A 27,496-nucleotide genomic window follows, 5' to 3' on the forward strand; every position below is an offset into this window, starting at 1 on the left:
ACAATTAGAAATAACCGAAACAACAATAATCTAACCATGTTTGGGCTGAGGCTAAACATAAACAGGATGTAGTACCGTAAAAAGGAACAGTCCAGCAGACATCCGCTGTATAGCTGAGTTATAAGGTCCGGTGAACAGCAATAGGATAGTTCGGAGGCTGCTAAAGCACTAGCAGGTAAGAGGCCACGGCTAGCGTGTGCTAGCGGGCCGGGGCTAGCAGATGGAATCTTCGTGGTCGACGTCGTCGTAACCACATCAGACGATTTCGTCGGCAGACCAGTCGTGTAGGATCGGTGGGGCTCCGTGTCAACACTAGGTGGTCCCGTCCGGTTGACAGAGAGGTAGATAGCCGGGAGATGGGCCTAGCTCAGGATGATTAGCCAGACCACAGCGTCCATTTAGTTGAAGCTAGCTGGTAGTGATGAATCCGGAGTTAAAGGTCCAGTGATTCAGTGATTCCGGCAGAAAAACTGATATGTTCTGGGTCGATAACGCGCTGTGCAGACTGGCCGAATATCCGGTGATTAATATCCAGTGATTAAATTAATCCAGCAGAAAAAAAATCCAATGTTCTGGGTGAAATACCGCTAACTGTGGCTAATAGCAAGTGGCTAGTTAGCTGGCTAGCTAGTTTCAACTGGAGATTCTATATAAAAGGTAAGTCAATAATAGAATCAGTTCCACATTGAGTGAGGCGGGTTGCAGGAAAGTATATTTTGTAGAAGGATGAAAAGTCTGATAGGGAAATATGTACGAAAAATACAAAAAAAACAGGGTATTTACAGGCTATTTACAGACACAAGACAAAAACAGGACTGCACTACTTCGCCATCTTGGATCACATGATAAAGGAGCCGTTACTGCATCAATGATAAAGAAGTTGTCGCATCAATGATAAAGGAGCCGTTACTGCATCAATGATAAAGGAGTTGTTACCGCATCAATGCCCGCTACAATAGTGCGCCCTGGAGTTTTTGTAACATTTTTGTGTATTTTCGTAAAAGTATAGAAAGTGGCAATTTTAGGGTGTTGAATAGCCAAAAAGTTGTTATTTTTTGGTGATTTGACCAGAACTTAAATACCCATCTCAGACAGTAAAGATAGTGTTCTGAAATTGGGAAGTGGGGTCACTTCTGAGTTTCTTGTAAAAGGTGTTGTCAAGCAGTTGCCTATGATCATTTACATAAACTGTCCTATCCATGAGTACAACCGACCCACCCTTATCAGCAGGGTGGGTAAGGACTGACGTATCGGATTGTAAATCAAGCAAAGCTTGTTTTTCATCCTTATTAAAATTATGGAAAGATTTGTACTCAGGTTTGTTCTGAAGGAGATCTTTCTCAACCAGTCTGCAATATGTCTCAATAGAGTGATTGCGATTGGCTGGAGGTACAAAATACCTCTTACTTCTAAAAGGAGTCGGAGGATGTGCAGGTGAGCAGCCTACATGTTCAGTTGAAATACCACGATTAGGGGAGCTAAAGTATTCCCTTAAACAGACGTTTCTAAAAAACGTAAACATGTCTACCTTAACATCGAAATCGTTGCACTGAGTTGTAGGCACAAAAGATAACCCTTTATTAAGCGAGGAGACATGGGCAGGACTCAATATCTTGCTTGATAAATTAAAGACACTCAGTCCTGTGGGTTCTTGGATCGTGTGAACGGTCCCCTCTGCCTCTGGTAGTCATTTCTTCTTACCCCGTCGGGTACGACATCTCGTCGGGTACGACATCTCATCGGTACGCGTGACCGCGGCCACCTCCGCGCTTCCCTCGGCCCAGTCTGTCGTTGGATAAAACCTGGCACTGGAAGCGGATGAGGCGCTGGTTGTAGAGCGTTGGTCAGACAGGAGTGGAGAGAAGTTGGCGGCCTCCCTCCTGCGTCTGTCATGGAGAGGAGGAGCAGAACCTCGTCAGGTTTTCTCCAGAAGCAGACTCTGTCCCTTTATTTCTGTAGACAACTTGTCCTGGAGCGCTTGGTTAGTTTATCAGTTCATTGAATATGCCATCATCATTAACAGCTCCTTGCAGAGCTGTGCGTTTCTCTTCAATCGTATTATCCTTTTCAATAAAATCATTTTTCAACTGGTAAACGATTAATGTCATTAAATCAATAGAGCATTTGTCCAGGATGGCACACCAGCGCTTGCAGAAGTAATCTGTGTGCTGTCCCAATGATGGTTCATTTTGCCACCTGAGTCCTTGTGGAATAATGCCTTGACTATACACTACCGATCAAAAGTATTAGAACACCTACTCATTCAAGGGTTTTTCTTTATTTTCACTATTTTCTACATTGTTGAATAATAGTGAAGACATCAAAACTATGAAATAACACATATGGAATCATGTAGTAACCCAAAAAAAGTGTTAAACAAATCAAAATATATTTTATATTTGAGATTCTTCAAATAGCCACCCTTTGCCTTGATGACAGCTTTGCACACTCTTGGCATTCTCTCAACCAGCTTCATGAGGTAGTCACCTGGAATGCATTTCAATTAACAGGTGTGCCTTCTTAAAAGTTTGTGGAATTTCTTTCACTCTTAATGCGTTTGAGCCAATCAGTTGTGTTGTGACAAGGTAGAGGCGGTATACAGAAGATAACCCTATTTGGTAAAAGACCAAGTCCATATTATGGCATGAACAGCTCAAATAAGCAAAGAGAAACGAAAGTCCATCAATACTTTAAGACATTAAGGTCAGTCAATATGGAAAATGTCAAGAACTTTGAAAGTTTCTTCAAGTGCAGTCGCAAAAACCATCAAGCGCTATGATGAAACTGGCTCTCATGAGGACCACCACAGGAATGGAAGACCCAGAGTTACCTCTGCTGCAGAGGATAAGTTCATTAGAGTTACCAGCCTCGGAAATTGCAGCCCAAATAAATGCTTCACAGAGTTCAAGTAATAGACACATCTCAACATCAACTGTTCAGAGGAGACTGTGTGAATCAGGCCTTCATGGTCAAATTGCTGCAAAGAAACCACTACTAAAGGACACCAATAAGAAGAAAAGACTTGCTTGGGCCAAGAAACACAAGCAATGGACATTAGACCGGTGGAAATGTGTCCTTTGGTCTGGAGTCCAAATTTGAGATTTTTGGTTCCAACCGCCGTGTCTTTGTGAGACGCGGTGTGGGTGAACGGATGATCTCCGCATGTGTAGCTCCCACCGTGAAGCATGGAGGAGGAGGTGTGATGGTGTGGGAGTGCTTTGCTGGTGACACTGTCTGTGATTTATTTAGAATTCAAGGCACACTTAACCAGCATGGCTACCACAGCATTCTGCAGCGATACGCCATCCCATCTGGCTTGGGTTTAGTGGGACTATCATTTGTTTTCAACATGACAATGACCCAACACACCTCCAGGCTGTGTAAGGGCTATTTGACCAATAAGGAGAGTGATGGAGTGCTGCATCAGATGACCTGGCCTCCACAATCACCCGACCTCAACCAAATTGAGATGGTTAGGAATGAGTCGGACCGCAGAGTGAAGGAAAAGCAGCCAACAAGTGCTCAGCATATGTGGGAACTCCTTCAAGACTGTTGGAAAAGCATTCCAGGTGAAAATTGGAAAACACCCAATTGAGACTCTGCATGCAGAACTCTGCAAAAATATACTTTGTGTACAACGCAAAACCCCAAACAATGCATGCAGAGCAGAATTAGGACTATACCCGCTAGTTATTGAAAATACAGAAAAGAGCTGTTCAATTCTACAACCACTTAAAAGGAAGCGATGCCCACACATTCCACTACAAAGCCATCACCTACAGAGAGATGAACCTGGAGAAGAGTCCCCTCAGCCAGCTGGTTCTGGGGCTCTGTTCACAAACACACCCCAAAGAGCCCCAGGACAGAAACACATTTAGACCAAACCAACTTATGATAAAGCAAAAAGATAACTATTTGACACAAAGGAAAGAATCAATCAAAAAACAGAGCAAACTAGAATGCTATTTGGCCCTAAACAGAGGGTACACAGTGGCCGAATAACTGACCACTGATTGTACCAAAATTAAGAAAATCCTTGACTATGTACAGACTCAGTGAGCATAGCCTTGCTATTGAGAAAGGCCGCCGTAGGCAGACCTGGCTCTCAAGAGAAGACAGGCTATGTGCACACTGCCCACAAAATGAGGTGGAAACTGAGCTGCACTTCCTAACCTCCTGCCAAATGTATGACCATATTAGAGACACATATTTCCCACAGATCACACAGATCCACAGAGAAGGAGAGCATTTCAGAGCAGTTAAAACCCACCATTACTCAAGGCCTTCGGTAAGGATCAGCAGGAGAGCTGGGAGCTGGGACATCCTCTCACCTTGTACTGGTCTTTGGCCTTCTCCTTCCCCAGCTGTTTGAGGACTTTGTCTGCTAACAGCATACTCTGCTGGTTCTGAAAGGCCTCCAGGATACATACCGCCGTCACATCTACAGGAACAGGAGGGGGGGGGGAAGCAGGAAGGAATATATGGGGATTCCCTAGTTACTTGACCTATTGTGGTATCATATGCCTTTAAAGAATGCCAACAGGACAGGAGAATCATTGATCACGTTCGAACTGGCTCTCTATTCCCCATATAGAGCACTTTTGACCAGGGACCACAGGGCTATGGTCAACTGTAGTGCACTATATAGGGAAAAGGGTGTATTTGGGAAGCAGCCATTGACAGTAGAGCTGAACAAGTCTGAGTAAGCCACACCTTCCACTCACTCCTTCTTGTTGTCCAGTGTGTGTGTGTGTGTGTGTGTGTGTGTATATATATATATATATATATATATATATATATATATATATATATAAATATAAATGCTATGAAAAAGTATTTGCCCCCTATCTAATTTTCTCTACTTTTGCATATTTGTGATACTGAATGTTATCAGATCTTCAACCAAAACCTAATATTAGATAAAGGGAACATAAGTGAACAAATAACACAACAATTACATATTTATTTCATAAACAAAGTTATGCAACACCCAATTCCCCTGTGTGGAAAAGTAATTGCCCCCTTACACTCAATAACTGGTTGTGCCACCTTTAGCTGCAATGACTCCAACCAAATGCTTCCTGTAGTTGTTGATCAGTCTCCCACGTCGCTGTGGAGGAATTTTGGCACACTCTTCCATGCAGAACTGCTTTAACTCAGTGACGTGTGGGTTTTCAAGCATGAACTGCTCGTTTCAAGTCCTGCCACAACATCTCAATTGGGATTAGGTCTGGACTTTGACTAGGCCATTCCAAAACTTCCAATTTGTTGCTTTTTAGCTATTTCATGTAGACTTGATTGTGTGTTTTGGATCATTGTCTTGCTGCATGACCCAGCTGCGCTTCAGCTTCAGCTCACAGACGGATGGTCTGACATTCTCCTGTAGAATTCTCTGATACGGAGCAGAATTCATGGCTCCTTCTATTAAGGCAAGTCGTCCAGGTCCTGAGGCAGCAAAGCATCCCCAAACCATCACACCACCACCACCATGCTTGACCTTTGGTATGATGTTCTTACTGTGGAATGCAGTGTTTGGTTTTCACCAGGCATAATGGGACCCATCTCGTCCAAAAAGTTGACTCAAGTTTGCCAAAAAGCACCTGGATGATCATCAAGACTCTTGGAAGAACGTTCTATGGACAGATGATTCAAAAGTATAACTTTTTGGACGACATAGTTCCAGTAATGCCTGGCGAAAACCAAACTCTGCATTCCACAGTAAGAACATCATACCAAAGGTCAAGCATGGTGGTGGTGGTGTGATGGTTTGGGGATGCTTTGCTGCCTCAGGACCTGGACGACTTGCCTTAATAGAAGGAACCATGAATTCTGCTCTGTATCAGAGAATTCTACAGGAGAATGTCAGACCATCCGTCTGTGAGCTGAAGCTGAAGCGCAGCTGGGTCATGCAGCAAGACAATGATCCAAAACACACAATCAAGTCTACATGAAAATGGCTAAAAAGCAACAAATTGCAAGTTTTGGAATGGCCTAGTCAAAGTCCAGACCTAATCCCAATTGAGATGTTGTGGCAGGACTTGAAACGAGCAGTTCATGCTTGAAAACCCACACGTCACTGAGTTAAAGCAGTTCTGCATGGAAGAGTGGGCCAAAATTCCTCCACAGCGACGTGAGAGACTGATCAACAACTACAGGAAGCATTTGGTTGGAGTCATTGCAGCTAAAGGTGGCACAACCAGTTATTGAGTGTAAGGGGGCAATTACTTTTTCACACAGGGGAATTGGGTGTTGCATAACTTTGTTTATGAAATAAATATGTAATTGTTGTGTTATTTGTTCACTTATGTTCCCTTTATCTAATATTAGGTTTTGGTTGAAAATCTGATAACATTCAGTATCACAAATATGCAAAAGTAGAGAAAATTAGAAAGGGGGCAAATACTTTTTCATAGCACTGTGTGTGTGTGTGTATATATGTGTGTTTGCCATACCTTCCAGACACTCCTTGTTGTTGTCCAGTCTCTCCAGGGCCTTGGCCCTCCTGAACAGGGCCTTGATATAGCGAGGGTTCATCTCTACAGCCTGGGAACAGTCCTGCACCACCTCGGTCCACTTCATCTGGAAACACAGACCGTTGATGTTAACACATCACCACATGAAACCCTAACCCTGGTACACCACCACATGAAACCCTAACCCTGGGTACACCACCACATGAAACCCTAACCCTGGGTACACCACCACATGAAACCCTAACCCTGGGTACACCACCATATGAAACCCTAACCCTGGGTACACCACCACATGAAACCCTAACCCTGGGTACACCACCATATGAAACCCTAACCCTGGGTACACCACCACATGAAACCCTAACCCTGGGTACACCACCACATGAAACCCTAACCCTGGGTACACCACCACATGAAACCCTGGGTACACCACCACATGAAACCCTAACCCTGGGTACACCACCACATGAAACCCTAACCCTGGGTACACCACCACATGAAACCCTAACCCTGGGTACACCACCACATGAAACCCTAACCCTGGGTACACCACCATATGAAACCCTAACCCTGGGTACACCACCACATGAAACCCTGGGTACACCACCACATGAAACCCTAACCCTGGGTACACCACCACATGAAACCCTAACCCTGGGTACACCACCACATGAAACCCTGGGTACACCACCACATGAAACCCTAACCCTGGGTACACCACCACATGAAACCCTAACCCTGGGTATACCACCACATGAAACCCTGGGTACACCACCACATGAAACCCTAACCCTGGGTACACCACCACATGAAACCCTGGGTACACCACCACATGAAACCCTAACCCTGGGTACACCACCACATGAAACCCTAACCCTGGGTACACCACCACATGAAACCCTAACCCTGGGTACACCACCACATGAAACCCTAACCCTGGGTACACCACCACATGAAACCCTAACCCTGGGTATACCACCACATGAAACCCTGGGTACACCACCACATGAAACCCTAACCCTGGGTACACCACCACATGAAACCCTAACCCTGGGTACACCACCACATGAAACCCTAACCCTGGGTACACCACCACATGAAACCCTGGGTACACCACCACATGAAACCCTAACCCTGGGTACACCACCACATGAAACCCTAACCCTGGGTACACCACCACATGAAACCCTAACCCTGGGTACACCACCACATGAAACCCTAACCCTGGGTACAGTCTTGCACCACCTCTGTCCACTTCATCTGGAAACACACATAGTTAATGTTAACACCCACAAACACACATAGTTAATGTTAACACCCACAAACACATAGTTAATGTTAACACCCACAAACACACATAGTTAATGTTAACACCCACAAACACACATAGTTAATGTTAACACCCACAAACACACATAGTTAATGTTAACACCCACAAACACACATAGTTAATGTTAACACCCACAAACACATAGTTAATGTTAACACACACAAACACACAAACACACATAGTTAATGTTAACACACACAAACACACAAACACACATAGTTAATGTTAACACACACAAACACACAAACACACATAGTTAATGTTAACACACACAAACACACATAGTTAATGTTAACACCCACAAACACACATAGTTAATGTTAACACCCAGGGACACATTTGCATACAACAGTTCTCCACTCTAAACCAGTGGTGGCTGGTGACACTTGAAAACCAGAGGATGGGCTCATGGTTTGGTTTAACTGAAACAGCATCAAACACATGATGGTTTGGTTTAACTGGGATGGAATTAATGATGGTTTGGTTTAACTGGGATGGAATTAATGATGGTTTGGTTTCCATGTTTGATACCATTCCATTAATTCCATTCTAGCTATTACTATGAGCCATCCTCCCCTAACCAGCCTCCACTGCTATAAACCCACATGAACACATACAGAGCATCATAATGAATGGTTGCCGTGGTGATAGTTGTCACTAACCTGCTGTTCGTAGGCAGCAGCTCTGTTCTGGTAAAAGGTGGACAGGTCTGTCTGGTTCTCTCTAGGACACAGACCGATGGCCTCTGTGTAACACTGGATGGCCTGCTCATACTTCCCAGCCTTGAAGTACTTGTTGCCCTTGTTCTTAGCACCCTGGGCCCGGTCCAGAGGACTCTACAGGATGGAAGGGAGACAGAGTTAGTATCACCCTGGGCCCGGTCCAGAGGACTCTACAGGATGGAAGGGAGGGAGACAGAGTTAGTATCACCCTGGGCCCGGTCCAGAGGACTCTACAGAATGGAAGGGAGGGAGACAGAGTTAGTATCACCCTGGGCCCGGTCCAGAGGACTCTACAGGATGGAAGGGAGACAGAGTTAATGGTGAAACACTTTAGAACAAAAAGGATACATTGTTTCCACAGCAATTAAATTAAAAGCACACCTATGTGGATCGCTGTGAGGCATTTTCTGATTCACAACACATAGGTTACCATTACCATCTACACTGAGTGGACAAAACATTAAGAACACTGCTCTTTCCATCACACAGACTGACCAGGTGAATCCAGGTGAAAGCTATGATCCCTTAATGATGTCACTTTTTAAATCCAATTAGATCCGTGTAGATGAAGGGGAAGAAACAGGTTAAAGAAGGATTTTTTTAAAGCCTTGAAACAACTGTGACATTCGACTTTTGATTAGGATCCCCGTCAGCTGACTATTCATCCTGGGGTCCACACAGAACACGACATAATACAGATCATTAATAGACAAAAACAGCTCAAGGACAGAACTACATCAATTTAAAAAAGGCACACGTAGCCTACACATCAATAAACACACATAATCTATCTAGGTCAAATAGGGGAGAGGTGTTGCGTCATCTGTTTTCTGAAACCAGGTTTGCTGTTCATTTGAGCAATATGAGATGGAACGAAGTTCCATGCAATAATGGCTCTATATAATACTGTACACTTTCTTTAATTTGTTCTGGATTTGGGGACTGTGAAAAGACCCCTGGTGGCATGTCTGGTGGGGTAAGTGTGTGTGTCAGTGCTGTGTGTAAGTTGACTATGCAAACAATTTGGGATTTTCAACACATTAATGTTTCTTATAAAAAGAAGAAGTGATGCAGTCAGTCTCTCCTCAACTCTTAGCCAAGAGAGACTGGCATGCATAGTATTTATATCAGCCCTCTGATTACAATGAAGAGCAAGACGTGCCGCTCTGTTTTGGCCCAGCAGCAGCTTAACTAGGTCTTTCCCTTCAGCACTCGACCACATGACTGGACAATAATCAAGATAAGACAAAACTAGAGCCTGCAGGACGGGCTTTTTGGAGTGTGGTGTCAAAAAACCAGAGGATCTCTTTATTACGGACAGACCTCTCCCCATCTTTACAACCATTGAATCAATATGTTTTAACCATGACAGTTTACAATCTAAGGTAACACCAAGTAATTTAGTCTCCTCAACTTGTTCAACAGCCACACCATTCATTACCAGATTCAGCTGAGGTCTAGAACATAAGGAATGATTTGTACCAAATACAACGCTCTTAGTTTTAGAGATGTTCAGGACCAGTTTATTACTGGCCACCCATTCCAAAACAGACTGCAACTAAGGGTTTCAGCGACTTCATTAGCTGTGGTTGCTGATGCGTATATGGTTGAATCATCAGCATACATTTACATCATTTAGCAGACGCTCTTATCCAGAGCGACTTACAAATTGGTGCATTTGACTTATGATAGCCAGTAGGACAACCACTTTTTGTTTTTATGGGGGGGAGGGGTAGAAGGATTACTTTTATACTATTCCAGGTATTCCTTAAAGAGGTAAGGTTTCAATTGTCTCCGGAAGGTGGTCAGTGACATGCTTTGTTTAATGCCAGCGGCAGGTCATTGGTAAAAATAGAAAAGAGTACAGGGTCTAGAGAGCTGCCCTGCAGTACACCACACTTTGACATCAGAGAAGCTTCCATTAAAGAAAACCCTTTGAGTTCTATTATATAGATAGCTGTGAATCCACGATATGGCAGAGTTTGAAAAGCCATAACACATACGTTTTCTCAACAACAGGTTATGGTCAATAATATCAAAGGCTGCACTGAAATCTAACAGGACAGCTCCCACAATCTTCTTATTATCAATGTATTTCAACCAATCATCAGTCATTTGTGTCAGTGCAGTACATGTTGAGTGCCCATCTCTATAAGCATGCTGAAAGTCTGCTGTTAATTTGTTTACAGAGAAATAGCATTGTATTTGGTCAAACACAATATTTCCAACAGTTTGCTAAGAGCTGGCAGCAAGCTGATAGGTCTGCTGTTAGAACCAGTAAAGGCTGCTTTACCACTCTTGGGTAGCAGAATGACTTTGGCTTCCCTCCAGACCTGAGGACAAAGACTTTCCTCTAGGCCCAGATTAAAGATATGACAGATAGGAGTGGCTATAGAGTCAGCTACCATCCTCAGTAGCTTTCCATCTAAGCTGTCAATGCCAGGAGGTTTGTCATTACTGACCAATAACAATGTTTCTACCTCTCCCACATTAACTTTACAAAATCCACATTTGCAATGCTTTTCTTTCATTATTAGTTTTTGTATGCATGAATCCGATGGCTCACTGTTTTCTGCCTAAGTTTACCCACTTTGCCAATGAAGTAATCAATAAAATAATTTGTAACATCAAATGGTTTTGTGATGAATAAGCCATCTGATTCGATAAAAGATGGAGTTGAATTTGTCTTTCTGCCCAAAATTTCATTTTAAGTCCAAAGTTGTTTATTCCTCATTCTTTATATCATTGATCTTAGCTTCATAAGAGTTTATTTTTCTTTTTGTTGAGTTTAGTCACATAATTCCTCTATTTGCAGTAAGTCAGCCAGTCAGATGTGCAGCCAGACTTATTAGCCACTCCTTTTGCCCCGTCTCTTTCAACCAGACAGTTTTTCAATTCCTCATCAATCCATGGAGCCTTAACAGCTCTAACAGTCAGTTTCTTAACAGGTGCATGTTTATCAATAATTGGAAGAAGCTATTTCAGAAATTCATCAAGTGCAGCGTCTGGATGCTCCTTATTAATCACACCAGACCAACACATATTTTTAACATCATCCACATAAGAGTCACAGCAAAATATTTTGTATGATATCTTATACACTATTTTAGGCCCAGCTTTTGGAACTTTGTCTTTCCTGGATATAGCCACTATATTGTGATCATGCATCCAATGGGTACGGATACAGCTTCAGAACAAAGTTCTACAGTATTAGTAAAAATGTGATCAATACATGTGGATGATCTTGTTCCTGTAGTGTTTGTAAACACCCTGGTAGGTTGATTAATAACCTGAACCAGATTACAGGCACTGTTTTTTTTGGTTACAGTGAGAAGCTTCCTCTTGAGCGGACAGCTTGATGAAAACCAGTCAATATTCAGGTCCCCAAGAAAGTAGACCTCTCTGTTTACATCACATAAACTATCAAGCATTTCACACATATTACAGTGCATTCAGAAGTATTCAGACCGCTTGACGTTTTCCACATTTTGTTACGTTACAGCTCGAAATTGAGCTCAGGTGCATCCTTTTTCCATTGATCATCCTTGAGATGTTTCTACAACTTGATTGGAGTCCACCTGTTGTAAATGCCCACAGTTCACAGTGCATGTCAGAGCAAAAACCAAGTCATGAGGTTGAAGGAATTGTCCATAGAGCTCCGAGACAGGATTGTGTCGAGGCACCGATCTGGGGAAGGGTACCAAAACATTTCTACAGTATTGAAGGTCCCCAAGAACACAGTGGCCTCCATCATTCTTAAATGGAAGAAGTTTGGAACCACCAAGACTCTTCCTAGAGCTGGCCGCCCGGCCAAACTGAGCAATCGGGGGAGAAGGGCCTTGGTCAGGGAGGTGACCAAGAACCCGATGGTCACTCTGATAGAGCTCCAGAGTTCCTCTGTGGAGATGGGAGAACCTTCCAGAAGGACAACCATCTCTGCAGTACTCCACCAATCAGGCCTTTATGGTAGAGTGGCCAGACGGAAGCCACTCCTCAGTAAAAGGCACATGACAGCCCGCTTGGAGTTTGCCAAAAAGGCACCTAAAGACTCTCAGACCATGAGAAACAAGATTCTCTGGTCTGATGAAACCAAGATTGAACTCTTTGGCCTGAATGCCAAGCGTCACGTCTGGAGGAAACCTGGCACCATCCCTACGGTGAAGCAAGGTGGTGGCAGCATCATGCTGTTGGGATGTTATTCAGCGGATGGGACTGGCAGGGATGCAACCTGGTGATATAGCCTGTATTGCTCCAAACGTGCATCACTGGTTCACTGACAGCCAGTAGTGATCTAAACCCCCCCACCCCCCCCAAAAAATAAAAAAATAAAAAATTCTCAACGGATATATACGAATCACGTAGGTTACCTATTTTGGATTCAAAATGGCGAATTTCACCGGAAGGTGACTACTTTGCATCCCTGACAGGGAGACTAGTCAGGATCGAGGCAAAGATGAACGGAGCAAAGTACAGAGAGATCTTTGATGAAAAACCTGCTCCAGAGCGCTCAGGACCTCAGACTGGGGGTGAAGGTTCACCTTCCAACAGGACAACGACCCTAAGCACACAGCCAAGACAATGCAGGAGTGGCTTCGGGACAAGTCTCTGAATGTCCTTGAGTGGCCCAGCCAGAGCCCGGACTTGAACCCGATCAAACATCTCTGGAGAGACCTGAAAATAGCTGTGCAGCGACGCTCCCCATCCAACCTGACAGAGCTTGAGAGGATCTGCAGAGAAGAATGGGAGAAACTCCCCAAATACAGATGTGCCAAGCTTGTAGCAAAGATGCAGCAAAAATAAAATAAAAGGACCATATGCATTTCAGGTAGAATAACAACCCAATGTTCATCTCCCAGGACAAATTAGCAAGTTGCTAAATGTCCATGAATGTTTAATGTGTATTTGACATGCCCCTAAACCAGGGGTGTCAAACGTACGGCCCGCGGGCCGGATCAGGCCCGCAAACGGGTTTAATCCGGCCCGCGAGATGATAAAAAATAAAAAAAAGTAAAGTATAAAAACGCGCTGCAATTTTTCAATAAAATAAACTGCTGTTCCAATTGCGTCCACTGGATGGCGCAATAGCAATTGTGTTAAGCAAGCAAACTGTTTATACTGGGGCAGAGCAAGTAGGTCAAGCACGTGCAGCCAATGAGCTACTTTGTTTTGCCCACGATATTTATTACGGCTTCTACTTTTAACATTATGTGCTTTGGCACCCTCATTGCCCCAATATGTCTCTGTCAAAAAAGAGAAAAGTGGACGCAGAGTGTTCCAAGAAAAATGGTCATCCTATTTAATCACGGAATTGAATGGGAAAGCTGTATGTTTGAGTGTTCAGAGCATGTTGCAGTGCTGAAAGAATATAACCTTCGTCGCCACTATGTGAGTCTTCATGCCGACAAATATGACAACTTTCAAGGACAGCGGAGATGAGAGAAGGTGAATGAACTGTTGGCGGGTCTGAAGAAACAGCAGTCTGTGTTTACTCACAGCCGAGACATCAGTGACGCTGCAGTGAAAGCTAGCTACCTCATTGCTAATGAAATCGCAGTGGCTTCAAAACCATTTAGTGAGGGTGAATTTGTAAAAACATGCATGATGAAGGCAGCGGAGATTGTGTGCCCTGAAAAGCGGCAGGCTTTTGCAAATATCAGCCTGACAAGAAACACAGTTGCAGACAGGATTTCCGATCTTTCAGTGGATTTGGACAGCCAGTTGAAGCAAAAAGTAAAGTCATTTATTGCGTTTTGGTTGCAATTGATGAAAGCACGGACATTACAGATGTTGCACAACTGGCCATTTTTTCATCCGCGGAGTTGATGACACATTGACCGTCACCGAGGAGTTCGTGGAGTTGGTGCCGATGACAGATACAACGACAGCAGCTGATATTTTTACCGCACTCGTCGGGCGCGCTGGACAGGGTCGGAGTGGACTGGTCCCGCGCTGTCAGCCTGGCTACAGATGGTGCGTCCTCAATGATCGGGAAAAAAGCAGGCGTTGTGACAAAGTTCAGAGAGAAAGTGCAATCTGCAAATGGAGGACGTGATTTTTTGACTTTTCACTGTATTTTGCACCAGGAGGCTTTGTGTTGCAAGTCATTAAAGATGGATAACGTCATGAAGGTGGTCATCCAAACTGTTAATTTCATCCGATCCAGAAGCCTGAATCACCGTCAGTTTGACAGCCTTCTCAGAGAGAAAGACCACATCTATGGCCTGCCATACCACACTGAGGTAAGATGGTTAAGCCGAGGTGCTGTGCTGAGGCGTTTCTTTGATTTACGAGAAGAAATTGAACAGTTCATGGAAGAAAAGGGCAAACCAGTGTTAGAATTTCATTCCGCAGAATGGATGCCGGACCTTGCATTTATGGTGGATGTTACAGAGCACCTGAATAACTTGAACAAACAGCTGCAAGGGCGCAACAAAGTTGTCACGCAGTATTATGACAGCATACGTTCTTTCAAGTTGAAGCTGTCATTGTGGGAGACGCAACTTGCCGGTGGTGATGCAGCTCACTTCCCCTGTCTGAAAAAATGTGTGCGCGACCCAACATGTGGCAGACATGAAGCGGTTCAAAGATAAAATAACGGGACTGTTACGGGAGTTTGAGCAACGCTTTCAGATTTATGTTTATATGTTTTTATGTTGATGTGCTATTGTTTTTAATTGATTTTATTTTATTTGTATATTTAACCTATTCTTGACTCTGTGGTTCTTGCACTTGTTTGGGGAACAGGATTTCATTATTTTTATCTACATTTCTGCCTGAGAAATGACACCCTGATATAGTTCTGTGATCTGTGAAACAGTTCTGTTAATCACTGAGGCATTGTGTGTTTGTGTGTTCTTTTTCTTTAGAATTTTCAAATAAACTTGATGTGTTTTATGATTAATAGTGATGTTGTGCTTGTACTATTTTGGACACACTGTCCTCAGGCTCCAGCTTTATGTTGTATGTTGATCGTATTAAAACAAAGAAAACAATCTGAAGTTGTTGTTTTTAAGTTATATATACCATGATTTTTCCGGTCCGGCCCACTTGGGAATAGATTTTCCTCCATGTGGCCCCTGAGCTAAAATGAGTTTGACACCCCTGACCTAAACTAATACAGTTGGTTCACAGTTTACATTTTTGTCATTTAGCAAAAGCGCTTATCCAGTATGCATCTTATAAATAGTTTTCATATACAACTTGATATGTCCGAACTCAGAATCAAATCGTATTCGCAAAAATAAAATGTTACTGTGGTAGAACGTTTATTTTGATTGGCGATTTTCTAATATATTAACCTGACTAGCCACAAGAATCGCATTATTGTGTGCACCTAACCGTGCTCAATGTGGGTAAGCATGAACGGTTGGGTCGCTAACTTCTAGCAAGACAACTAGTAACAAAACTAGTATGGCAACTCAACTAACCTAATGTCTAGCCCGCCCCCATTTTAGGAGAACTAGTGAGTTAACTACCTACATGGTTTGGTCATACCACGCTGAATACTGCTGTGGATAGGATCGGTAATACATGCTTGTCTATGGCGACATTTCTAGCTAGTTAACGTTAGCTAAATAAGTCACCTAACTAGTTAACGTTACCTAGCTACCAGCCAACCGCTAAATGCAGGTGTGACTCATTGACTACCAGTGCCCTTGAATGTATTTCGGTAGTGATAAAATCCTACTCAAGCAAAAAACCTGCACGGCAGAGTGATATCTAGGAGTGGTTGAGATTCATACCATGTCCTCCAGTTCGCGACGGGCTCCGTCTTGGCCCTGGACGGGGCTGGCGCTACCTTCTGGAGTTGTCCGTACCCCATTGCTTTTCCCGGGTGTGTCCTTGGTCTTGTTGCGGTTCCACAGGTAAACGGCTCCTACACCCAGCACTATGGGGGTTCCGACCAGGAGGGCCAGCTGCCAGCGGGGGAAACCGCTCCCGGAGTGCGGCTCGACAGGCTTTGAAGCGGCCATCATCCACCATGTAATGGACAGAAGCGAGCAGAACACGGACCAGTTGTCACTAGTTGCCCCAGCCACAAAGTTATAATTGGCTATATATAATTACAATTATTTTTAAAAATAATTCCCTTTTTGGTCTTAATTTAATGTTAGGCATAAGGTCAGCAGAGTGGTTAGGTTTAAAATCAGATTTTAAGAAGATAAATTGTAAAAATAGGCGGGTTTTGGCATTAATTGTGACTTTGTGGCTGTGGTAACTAGTGACGACCAACTCCTCCAGTACTCACTCCGTAATCGGCGAGGTAAAGCAGAAACAGCGGAATCTTGGGATACTGGCGGGCGCTGTGTAACTGCAACCGGGGCGGGGAACTCTGTACTTCCGGACTACATGGACGAGTACAAAATTACATGGAGTGCAATGCCCCCATCTACTGTATGTATTAAAAAATGCAAGGCTTAAAACGTCGATTTCAGGAAACCTACTTTTGAGTGTTATCAAAGATATTGGGATTGTGTATTATAGATAGCATTTATTGACTATGACTATGTTTATAGATGAACAATTATGAGAGTTTTATAGTGCTTTGCCACTACATGATAATGCTTTTACACTATTTTCAAATAAACGTTGTATTACCAGTATGTTTATGTTTAACAAATAATGGACATTCTCTGTATTTGATGACCCAGATGTGCTACCCCAGAGTGTGTGGCATGGCCTGGTTGCGATCTATTCTGGGTCACATTCCTGTGTGTAGCAGCCTGGTGCCTGCCTGCCTGGTTAGACTGGTCTGGGAGGGCAACCTGCCCAACCACTCGATCAGATCTCTGCCCTCAGGGGCCATCCAGGCAGGCGGTCCTCAAACACGACAGCACAGCTGCACTAGCCTGCCATCTATGTACGTCCCAAATGCCACGCTATCCCCTATATAGTGCACTACTTTTGACCAGGGTCTATAGAGTTCTGGCCAAAAGTAGTGCACTATATAGGGAATGGGGAGGCATTTGGGACGAGCGCTGTAATGCTCCCATTCCACCTTTCATAAATAAAAATCCACCTTACTGGCAATTTATTTTTTATTTTACCTTTATTTAACTAGGCAAGTCAGTTAAGAACAAATTCTTATTTACAATGACGGCCTACCCCGGCCAAACCCGGAAGACACTGGGCCAATTGTGCGCCGCCCTATGGAACTCCCAATCACGGCCAATTGTGATGCAGCCTGGAATCGAACCAGGGTCTATACAAGCCGCACTCGACTAACCACGCTAGCCTCACCCTCATGTGGGCACTAACAAGCTAGAAAACAAGCTAGTTAGTGCTACATATCAACAGCCATGGTCAGTCAATCCAGTAGGGGTTGGAAGCTATGGTGAGCTTTGAATGGTCACTCACGTCGAGATATTGCAGAGGATTCGAGTAAAGTTCAGCTTTCTCCAACTTTCGTCCCGCCCTGTTCAGCTCCCTTGCCCATTCCCCCTCGCCCATGCCCGCTCGCCCATGCCCGCTCGCCCATGCCCCCTCGCCCATGCCCCCTCGCCCATGCCCCCTCGCCCATGCTTCCTCGCCCATGCTCCCTCGCCCATGCTCCCTTCGCTCAAAGGTCCCCAGCCCACTCCGCTTCTTGGGATGATATATGTAGTAATAGTAGTTAGGGTTGGGCTGATATATGTAGTAATAGTAGTTAGGGTTGGGATGATATATGTAGTAATAGTAGTTAGGGTTGGGCTGATATATGTAGTAATAGTAGTTAGGGTTGGGATGATATATGTAGTAATAGTAGTTAGGGTTGGGATGATATATGTAGTAATAGTAGTTAGGGTTGGGCTGATATATGTAGTAATAGTAGTTAGGGTTGGGATGATATATGTAGTAATAGTAGTTAGGGTTGGGATGATATATGTAGTAATAGTAGTTAGGGTTGGGATGATATATGTAGTAATAGTAGTTAGGGTTGGGATGATATATGTAGTAATAGTAGTTAGGGTTGGGATGATATATGTAGTAATAGTAGTTAGGGTTGGGATGATATATGTAGTAATAGTAGTTAGGGTTGGGATGATATATGTAGTAATAGTAGTTAGGGTTGGGATGATATATGTAGTAATAGTAGTTAGGGTTGGGATGATATATGTAGTAATAGTAGTTAGGGTTGGGATGATATATGTAGTAATAGTAGTTAGGGTTGGGATGATATATGTAGTAATAGTAGTTAGGGTTGGGATGATATATGTAGTAATAGTAGTTAGGGTGGGGCTGATATATGTAGTAATAGTAGTTAGGGTTGGGATGATATATGTAGTAATAGTAGTTAGGGTTGGGATGATATATGTAGTAATAGTAGTTAGGGTTGGGATGATATATGTAGTAATAGTAGTTAGGGTTGGGATGATATATGTAGTAATAGTAGTTAGGGTTGGGCTGATATATGTAGTAATAGTAGTTAGGGTGGGGATGATATATGTAGTAATAGTAGTTAGGGTGGGGATGATATATGTAGTAATAGTAGTTAGGGTTGGGATGATATATGTAGTAATAGTAGTTAGGGTTGGGATGATATATGTAGTAATAGTAGTTAGGGTGGGGATGATATATGTAGTAATAGTAGTTAGGGTTGGGATGATATATGTAGTAATAGTAGTTAGGGTTGGGATGATATATGTAGTAATAGTAGTTAGGGGTGGGGATGATATATGTAGTAATAGTAGTTAGGGTTGGGATGATATATGTAGTAATAGTAGTTAGGGTTGGGATGATATATGTAGTAATAGTAGTTAGGGTTGGGATGATATATGTAGTAACAGTAGTTAGGTTTGGGATGATATATGTAGTAATAGTAGTTAGGGTTGGGATGATATATGTAGTAATAGTAGTTAGGGTTGGGCTGATATATGTAGTAATAGTAGTTAGGATTGGGATGATATATGTAGTAATAGTAGTTAGGGTTGGGATGATATATGTAGTAATAGTAGTTAGGGTTGGGATGATATATGTAGTAATAGTAGTTAGGGTTGGGATGATATATGTAGTAATAGTAGTTAGGGTTGGGATGATATATGTAGTAATAGTAGTTAGGGTGGGGATGATATATGTAGTAATAGTAGTTAGGGTTGGGATGATATATGTAGTAATAGTAGTTAGGGTGGGGCTGATATATGTAGTAATAGTAGTTAGGGTTGGGATAATATATGTAGTAATAGTAGTTAGGGTTGGGCTGATATATGTAGTAATAGTAGTTAGGGTTGGGATGATATATGTAGTAAGAGTAGTTAGGGTTGGGATGATATATGTAGTAATAGTAGTTAGGGTTGGGATGATATATGTAGTAATAGTAGTTAGGGTGGGGCTGATATATGTAGTAATAGTAGTTAGGGTTGGGATGATATATGTAGTAATAGTAGTTAGGGTTGGGCTGATATATGTAGTAATAGTAGTTAGGGTTGGGATGATATATGTAGTAATAGTAGTTAGGGTTGGGATGATATATGTAGTAATAGTAGTTAGGGTTGGGATGATATATGTAGTAATGGTAGTTAGGTGGGGATGATATATGTAGTAATAGTAGTTAGGGTTGGGATGATATATGTAGTAATAGTAGTTAGGGTTGGGATGATATATGTAGTAATAGTAGTTAGGGTGGGGATGATATATGTAGTAATAGTAGTTAGGGTTGGGATGATATATGTAGTAATAGTAGTTAGAGTTGGGATGATATATGTAGTAATAGTAGTTAGGGTTGGGATGATATATGTAGTAATAGTAGTTAGGGTTGGGCTGATAGATGTAGTAAAAGTAGTTAGGGTTGGGATGATATATGTAGTAATAGTAGTTAGGGTGGGGATGATATATGTAGTAATAGTAGTTAGGGTTGGGATGATATATGTAGTAATAGTAGTTAGGGTTGGGATGATATATGTAGTAATAGTAGTTAGGGTGGGGATGATATATGTAGTAATAGTAGTTAGGGTTGGGATGATATATGTAGTAATAGTAGTTAGGGTTGGGATGATATATGTAGTAATAGTAGTTAGGGTTGGGATGATATATGTAGTAATAGTAGTTAGGGTGGGGCTGATATATGTAGTAATAGTAGTTAGGGTTGGGATGATATATGTAGTAATAGTAGTTAGGGTTGGGCTGATATATGTAGTAATAGTAGTTAGGGTTGGGATGATATATGTAGTAATAGTAGTTAGGGTTGGGATGATATATGTAGTAATAGTAGTTAGGGTTGGGATGATATATGTAGTAATGGTAGTTAGGGTGGGGATGATATATGTAGTAATAGTAGTTAGGGTTGGGATGATATATGTAGTAATAGTAGTTAGGGTTGGGATGATATATGTAGTAATAGTAGTTAGGGTGGGGATGATATATGTAGTAATAGTAGTTAGGGTTGGGATGATATATGTAGTAATAGTAGTTAGAGTTGGGATGATATATGTAGTAATAGTAGTTAGGGTTGGGATGATATATGTAGTAATAGTAGTTAGGGTTGGGCTGATAGATGTAGTAAAAGTAGTTAGGGTTGGGATGATATATGTAGTAATAGTAGTTAGGGTGGGGCTGATATATGTAGTAATAGTAGTTAGGGTTGGGATGATATATGTAGTAATAGTAGTTAGGGTTGGGATGATATATGTAGTAATAGTAGTTAGGGTGGGGATGATATATGTAGTAATATTAGTTAGGGTTGGGATGATATATGTAGTAATAGTAGTTAGGGTTGGGATGATATATGTAGTAATAGTAGTTAGGGTTGGGATGATATATGTAGTAATAGTAGTTAGGGTTGGGATGATATATGTAGTAATAGTAGTTAGGGTGGGGATGATATATGTAGTAATAGTAGTTAGGGTTGGGATGATATATGTAGTAATAGTAGTTAGGGTGGGGATGATATATGTAGTAATAGTAGTTAGGGTTGGGATGATATATGTAGTAATAGTAGTTAGGGTTGGGATGATATATGTAGTAACAGTAGTTAGGGTTGGGATGATATATGTAGTAATAGTAGTTAGGGTGGGGATGATATATGTAGTAATAGTAGTTAGGGTGGGGATGATATATGTAGTAATAGTAGTTAGGATTGGGATGATATATGTAGTAATAGTAGTTAGGGTTGGGATGATATATGTAGTAATAGTAGTTAGGGTGGGGATGATATATGTAGTAATAGTAGTTAGGGTTGGGATGATATATGTAGTAATAGTAGTTAGGGTTGGGATGATATATGTAGTAATAGTAGTTAGGGTTGGGATGATATATGTAGTAATAGTAGTTAGGGTGGGGATGATATATGTAGTAATAGTCGTTAGGGTTGGGATGATATATGTAGTAATAGTAGTTAGGGTTGGGATGATATATGTAGTAATAGTAGTTAGGGTTGGGATGATATATGTAGTAATAGTAGTTAGGGTGGGGATGATATATGTAGTAATAGTAGTTAGGGTGAGGCTGATATATGTAGTAATAGTAGTTAGGGTGGGGATGATATATGTAGTAATAGTCGTTAGGGTTGGGATGATATATGTAGTAATAGTAGTTAGGGTGGGGATGATATATGTAGTAATAGTAGTTAGGATTGGGATGATATATGTAGTAATAGTAGTTAGGGTTGGGATGATATATGTAGTAATAGTAGTTAGGGTGGGATGATATATGTAGTAATAGTAGTTAGGGTTGGGATGATATATGTAGTAATAGTAGTTAGGGTTGGGATGATATATGTAGTAATAGTAGTTAGGGTTGGGATGATATATGTAGTAATAGTAGTTAGGGTTGGGATGATATATGTAGTAATAGTAGTTAGGGTGGGGATGATATATGTAGTAATAGTAGTTAGGGTTGGGCTGATATATGTAGTAATAGTAGTTAGGGTGGGGATGATATATGTAGTAATAGTAGTTAGGGTTGGGATGATATATGTAGTAATAGTAGTTAGGGTTGGGATGATATATGTAGTAATAGTAGTTAGGGTGGGGATGATATATGTAGTAATAGTAGTTAGGGTTGGGATGATATATGTAGTAATAGTAGTTAGGGTTGGGATGATATATGTAGTAATAGTAGTTAGGGTTGGGATGATATATGTAGTAATAGTAGTTAGGGTGGGGATGATATATGTAGTAATAGTAGTTAGGGTTGGGATGATATATGTAGTAATAGTAGTTAGGGTTGGGATGATATATGTAGTAATAGTAGTTAGGGTGGGGATGATATATGTAGTAATAGTAGTTAGGGTTGGGATGATATATGTAGTAATAGTAGTTAGGGTTGGGATGATATATGTAGTAATAGTAGTTAGGGTTGGGATGATATATGTAGTAATAGTAGTTAGGGTTGGGATGATATATGTAGTAATAGTAGTTAGGGTGGGGATGATATATGTAGTAATAGTAGTTAGGGTTGGGATGATATATGTAGTAATAGTAGTTAGGGTGGGGATGATATATGTAGTAATAGTAGTTAGGGTTGGGATGATATATGTAGTAATAGTAGTTAGGGTTGGGATGATATATGTAGCTAACAGTAGTTAGGGTTGGGATGATATATGTAGTAATAGTAGTTAGGGTGGGGATGATATATGTAGTAATAGTAGTTAGGGTGGGGATGATATATGTAGTAATAGTAGTTAGGATTGGGATGATATATGTAGTAATAGTAGTTAGGGTTGGGATGATATATGTAGTAATAGTAGTTAGGGTGGGGATGATATATGTAGTAATAGTAGTTAGGGTGGGGATGATATATGTAGTAATAGTAGTTAGGGTTGGGATGATATATGTAGTAATAGTAGTTAGGGTTGGGATGATATGTAGTAATAGTAGTTAGGGTTGGGATGATATATGTAGTAATAGTAGTTAGGGTGGGGATGATATATGTAGTAATAGTCGTTAGGGTTGGGATGATATATGTAGTAATAGTAGTTAGGGTTGGGATGATATATGTAGTAATAGTAGTTAGGGTTGGGATGATATATGTAGTAATAGTAGTTAGGGTGGGGATGATATATGTAGTAATAGTAGTTAGGGAGAGGCTGATATATGTAGTAATAGTAGTTAGGGTGGGGATGATATATGTAGTAATAGTCGTTAGGGTTGGGATGATATATGTAGTAATAGTAGTTAGGGTGGGGATGATATATGTAGTAATAGTAGTTAGGATTGGGATGATATATGTAGTAATAGTAGTTAGGGTTGGGATGATATATGTAGTAATAGTAGTTAGGGTTGGGATGATATATGTAGTAATAGTAGTTAGGGTTGGGATGATATATGTAGTAATAGTAGTTAGGGTTGGGATGATATATGTAGTAATAGTAGTTAGGGTTGGGATGATATATGTAGTAATAGTAGTTAGGGTGGGGATGATATATGTAGTAATAGTAGTTAGGGTTGGGCTGATATATGTAGTAATAGTAGTTAGGGTTGGGATGATATATGTAGTAATAGTAGTTAGGGTTGGGATGATATATGTAGTAATAGTAGTTAGGGTTGGGATGATATATGTAGTAATAGTAGTTAGGGTGGGGATGATATATGTAGTAATAGTAGTTAGGGTTGGGATGATATATGTAGTAATAGTAGTTAGGGTTGGGATGATATATGTAGTAATAGTAGTTAGGGTTGGGATGATATATGTAGTAATAGTAGTTAGGGTTGGGCTGATATATGTAGTAATAGTAGTTAGGGTTGGGATGATATATGTAGTAATAGTAGTTAGGGTTGGGATGATATATGTAGTAATAGTAGTTAGGGTGGGGATGATATATGTAGTAATAGTAGTTAGGGTGGGGATGATATATGTAGTAATAGTAGTTAGGATTGGGATGATATATGTAGTAATAGTAGTTAGGGTTGGGATGATATATGTAGTAATAGTAGTTAGGGTGGGGATGATATACAGTCATGGCCAAAATTGTTGGCACCCCTGAAATTTTTCCAGAAAATGAAGTATTTCTCACAGAAAAGTATTGAAATTACACATGTTTTGCTATGCACATGTTTATTTCCTTTGTGTGTATTGGAATAACACAAAAAAAACAGGAAAAAAGCAAATTTGACATAATTTCACACAAAACTCAAAAAATGGGCCGGACAAAATGATTGGCACCCTTAACTTAATATTTAGTTGCACACCCTTTGGAAAAAAATAACTGAAATCAGTCGCTTCCTATAACCATCAATAAGCTTCTTACACCTCTCACCCGGAATTTTGGACCACTCTTCTTTTGCAAACTGCTCCAGGTCTCTCATATTGGATGGGTGCCTTTTCCCAACAGCAATTTTAAGATCTCTCCACAGGTGTTCAATGGGATTAAGATCTGGACTCATTGCTGGCCACTTCAGAACTCTCCAGCGCTTTGTTGCCATCCATTTCTGGGTGCTTTTGAAGTATGTTTGGGGTCATTGTCCTGCTGGAAGACCCATGATCTCGGACGGCAAACCCAGCTTTCTGACACTGGGCCCTACATTGCACCCAAAATCCTTTGGTAATCCTCAGATTTCATGATGCCTTGCACACAGTCAATGCACCCAGTGCCAGAGGCAGCAAAACAACCCCAAAACATCTTTGAACCTCCACCATATTTGACTGTAGGTACTGTGTTCTTTTCTTTGAAGGCTTCATTACATTTTCGGTAAACAGTAGAACGATGTGCTTTACCAAAAGCTCTATCTTGGTCTCATCTGTCCATAAGACGTTCTCCCAGAAGGAATTTGGCTTACTCATGTACATTTTGGCAAACTGCAGTCTTGCTTTTTTATGTCTCTGTGTCAGCAGTGGGGTCCTCCTGGGTCTCCTGCCATAGCGTTTCATTTCATTCAAATTTCGACGTATAGTTCGGCGCTGACACTGATGCACCCTGAGCCTGCAGGACAGCTTGAATTTCTTTGGAACTTGTTTGGGGCTGCTTATCCACCATCCGGACTATCCTGCGTTGCAACCTTTCATCAATTTTTCTCTTCCGTCCACGTCCAGGAGATTAGCTACAGTGCCATGGGTTGCAAACTTCTTGATCATGTTGCGCACGTGTGGACAAAGGAACATCTAGATCTCTGGAGATGGACTTGTAACCTTGAGATTGTTGATATTTTTCCACAATTTTGGTTCTCAAGTCCTCAGACAGTTCTCTTTTCCTCTTTCTGTTCTCCATGCTTAGTGTGGCACACACAGAAAAACAATGCAAAGACTGAGTCAACTTCTCTCCTTTTTATCTGCTTTCAGGTGTGATTTTTAGATTGCCCACACCTGTTACTTGCCCCAGGTGAGTTTAAAGGAGCATCACATGCTTGGAACAAACTTATTTATCCACAATTTTGAAAGGGTGCCAATAACTTTGTCCGGCCCATTTTTTTAGTTTTGTGTGAAATTATGTCAAATTTGCTTTTTTCCTGTTTTTTTTTGTGTTATTCCAATACACACAAAGGAAATAAACATGTGCATAGCAAAACATGTGTAATTTCAATACTTTTCTGTGAGAAATACTTCATTTTCTGGAAAAATTTCAGGGGTGCCAACAATTTTGGCCATGACTGTATGTAGTAATAGTAGTTAGGGTGGGGATGATATATGTAGTAATAGTAGTTAGGGTTGGGATGATATATGTAGTAATAGTAGTTAGGGTTGGGATGATATATGTAGTAATAGTAGTTAGGGTTGGGATGATATATGTAGTAATAGTAGTTAGGGTGAGGATGATATATGTAGTAATAGTCGTTAGGGTTGGGATGATATATGTAGTAATAGTAGTTAGGGTTGGGATGATATATGTAGTAATAGTAGTTAGGGTTGGGATGATATATGTAGTAATAGTAGTTAGGGTGGGGATGATATATGTAGTAATAGTAGTTAGGGTGAGGCTGATATATCAATCAATCAATTTTATTTCAATCAATTTTATTTTATATAGCCCTTCTTACATCAGCTAATATCTCGAAGTGCTGTACAGAAACCCAGCCTAAAACCCCAAACAGCTAGTAATGCAGGTGTAGAAGCACGGTGGCTAGGAAAAACTCCCTAGAAAGGCGAAAGCCTAGGAAGAAACCTAGAGAGGAACCAGGCTATGAGGGGTGGCCAGTCCTCTTCTGGCTGTGCCGGGTGGAGATTATAACAGAACCATGCCAAGATGTTCAAAAATGTTCATAAGTGACAAGCATGGTCAAATAATAATCAGGAATAAATCTCAGTTGGCTTTTCATAGCCGATCATTAAGAGTTGAAAACAGCAGGTCTGGGACAGGTAGGGGTTCCATAACCGCAGGCAGAACAGTTGAAACTGGAATAGCAGCAAGGCCAGGCGGACTGGGGACAGCAAGGAGTCACCACGGCCGGTAGTCCCGACGTATGGTCCTAGGGCTCAGGTCTCTCATTTGGCTTTTCATAGCCGATCATTAAAGAGTTGAAAACAGCAGGTCTGGGACAGGTAGGGGTTTCGTGAGCCGCAGGCAGAACAGTTGAAACTGGAATAGCAGCAAGGCCAGGCGGACTGGGGACAGCAAGGTGTCATCATGCCCGGTAGTCCTGACGTATGGTCCTAGGGCTCAGGTTCTCAGAGAGAAAGAGAGAACGAGAGAATTAGAGAGAGCATACTTAAATTCACACAGGACACTGGATAAGACAGGAGAAGTACTCCAGGTATAACCAACTAACCCCAGCCCCCGACACATAAACTACTGCAGCATAAATACTGGAGGCTGAGACAGGAGCGGTCCGGGAGACACTGTGGCCCCATCCGAAGAAACCCCGGACAGGGCCAAACAGGAAGGATATAACCCCACCCACTCCGCCAAAGCACAGCCCCCCGCACCACTAGAGGGATATCCCCAACCACCAACTTACAATCCTGAGACAAGGCCAGTATAGCCCACAGAGGTCTCCACCACAGCACAAACCAAGGGGCGCCAACCCAGACAGGAAGATCACGTCAGTAACTCAACCCACTCAAGTGACGCACCCCCTCCCAGGGACGGCATGAAAGAGCACCAGCAAGTCAGTGACTCAGCCCCT

General features: G+C 41.8%; 1 protein-coding gene across 1 annotated transcript in view; it reads right to left on the reverse strand.

The window, feature by feature from the left end:
* Positions 1 to 16,983, reverse strand: part of LOC121576404 (mitochondrial import receptor subunit TOM70-like) — a 73,795-nt gene extending 56,812 nt beyond the window's left edge. Inside the window, exons 1-4 of the mRNA XM_041889509.2 lie at positions 16,268 to 16,983; positions 8,466 to 8,639; positions 6,453 to 6,579; positions 4,332 to 4,441 (exon numbers count right to left, since the gene is read on the reverse strand). Coding sequence (XP_041745443.1) covers positions 4,332 to 4,441; positions 6,453 to 6,579; positions 8,466 to 8,639; positions 16,268 to 16,501 — 645 coding nt within the window. The 5' untranslated portion in view covers positions 16,502 to 16,983. The remainder of the gene's footprint in view (positions 1 to 4,331; positions 4,442 to 6,452; positions 6,580 to 8,465; positions 8,640 to 16,267) is intronic.
* Between the last annotated feature and the right edge of the window lie 10,513 nt (positions 16,984 to 27,496).

The sequence above is a fragment of the Coregonus clupeaformis genome, unplaced genomic scaffold (assembly GCF_020615455.1).
Source record: "Coregonus clupeaformis isolate EN_2021a unplaced genomic scaffold, ASM2061545v1 scaf0028, whole genome shotgun sequence".
NCBI lineage: Eukaryota > Metazoa > Chordata > Actinopteri > Salmoniformes > Salmonidae > Coregonus > Coregonus clupeaformis.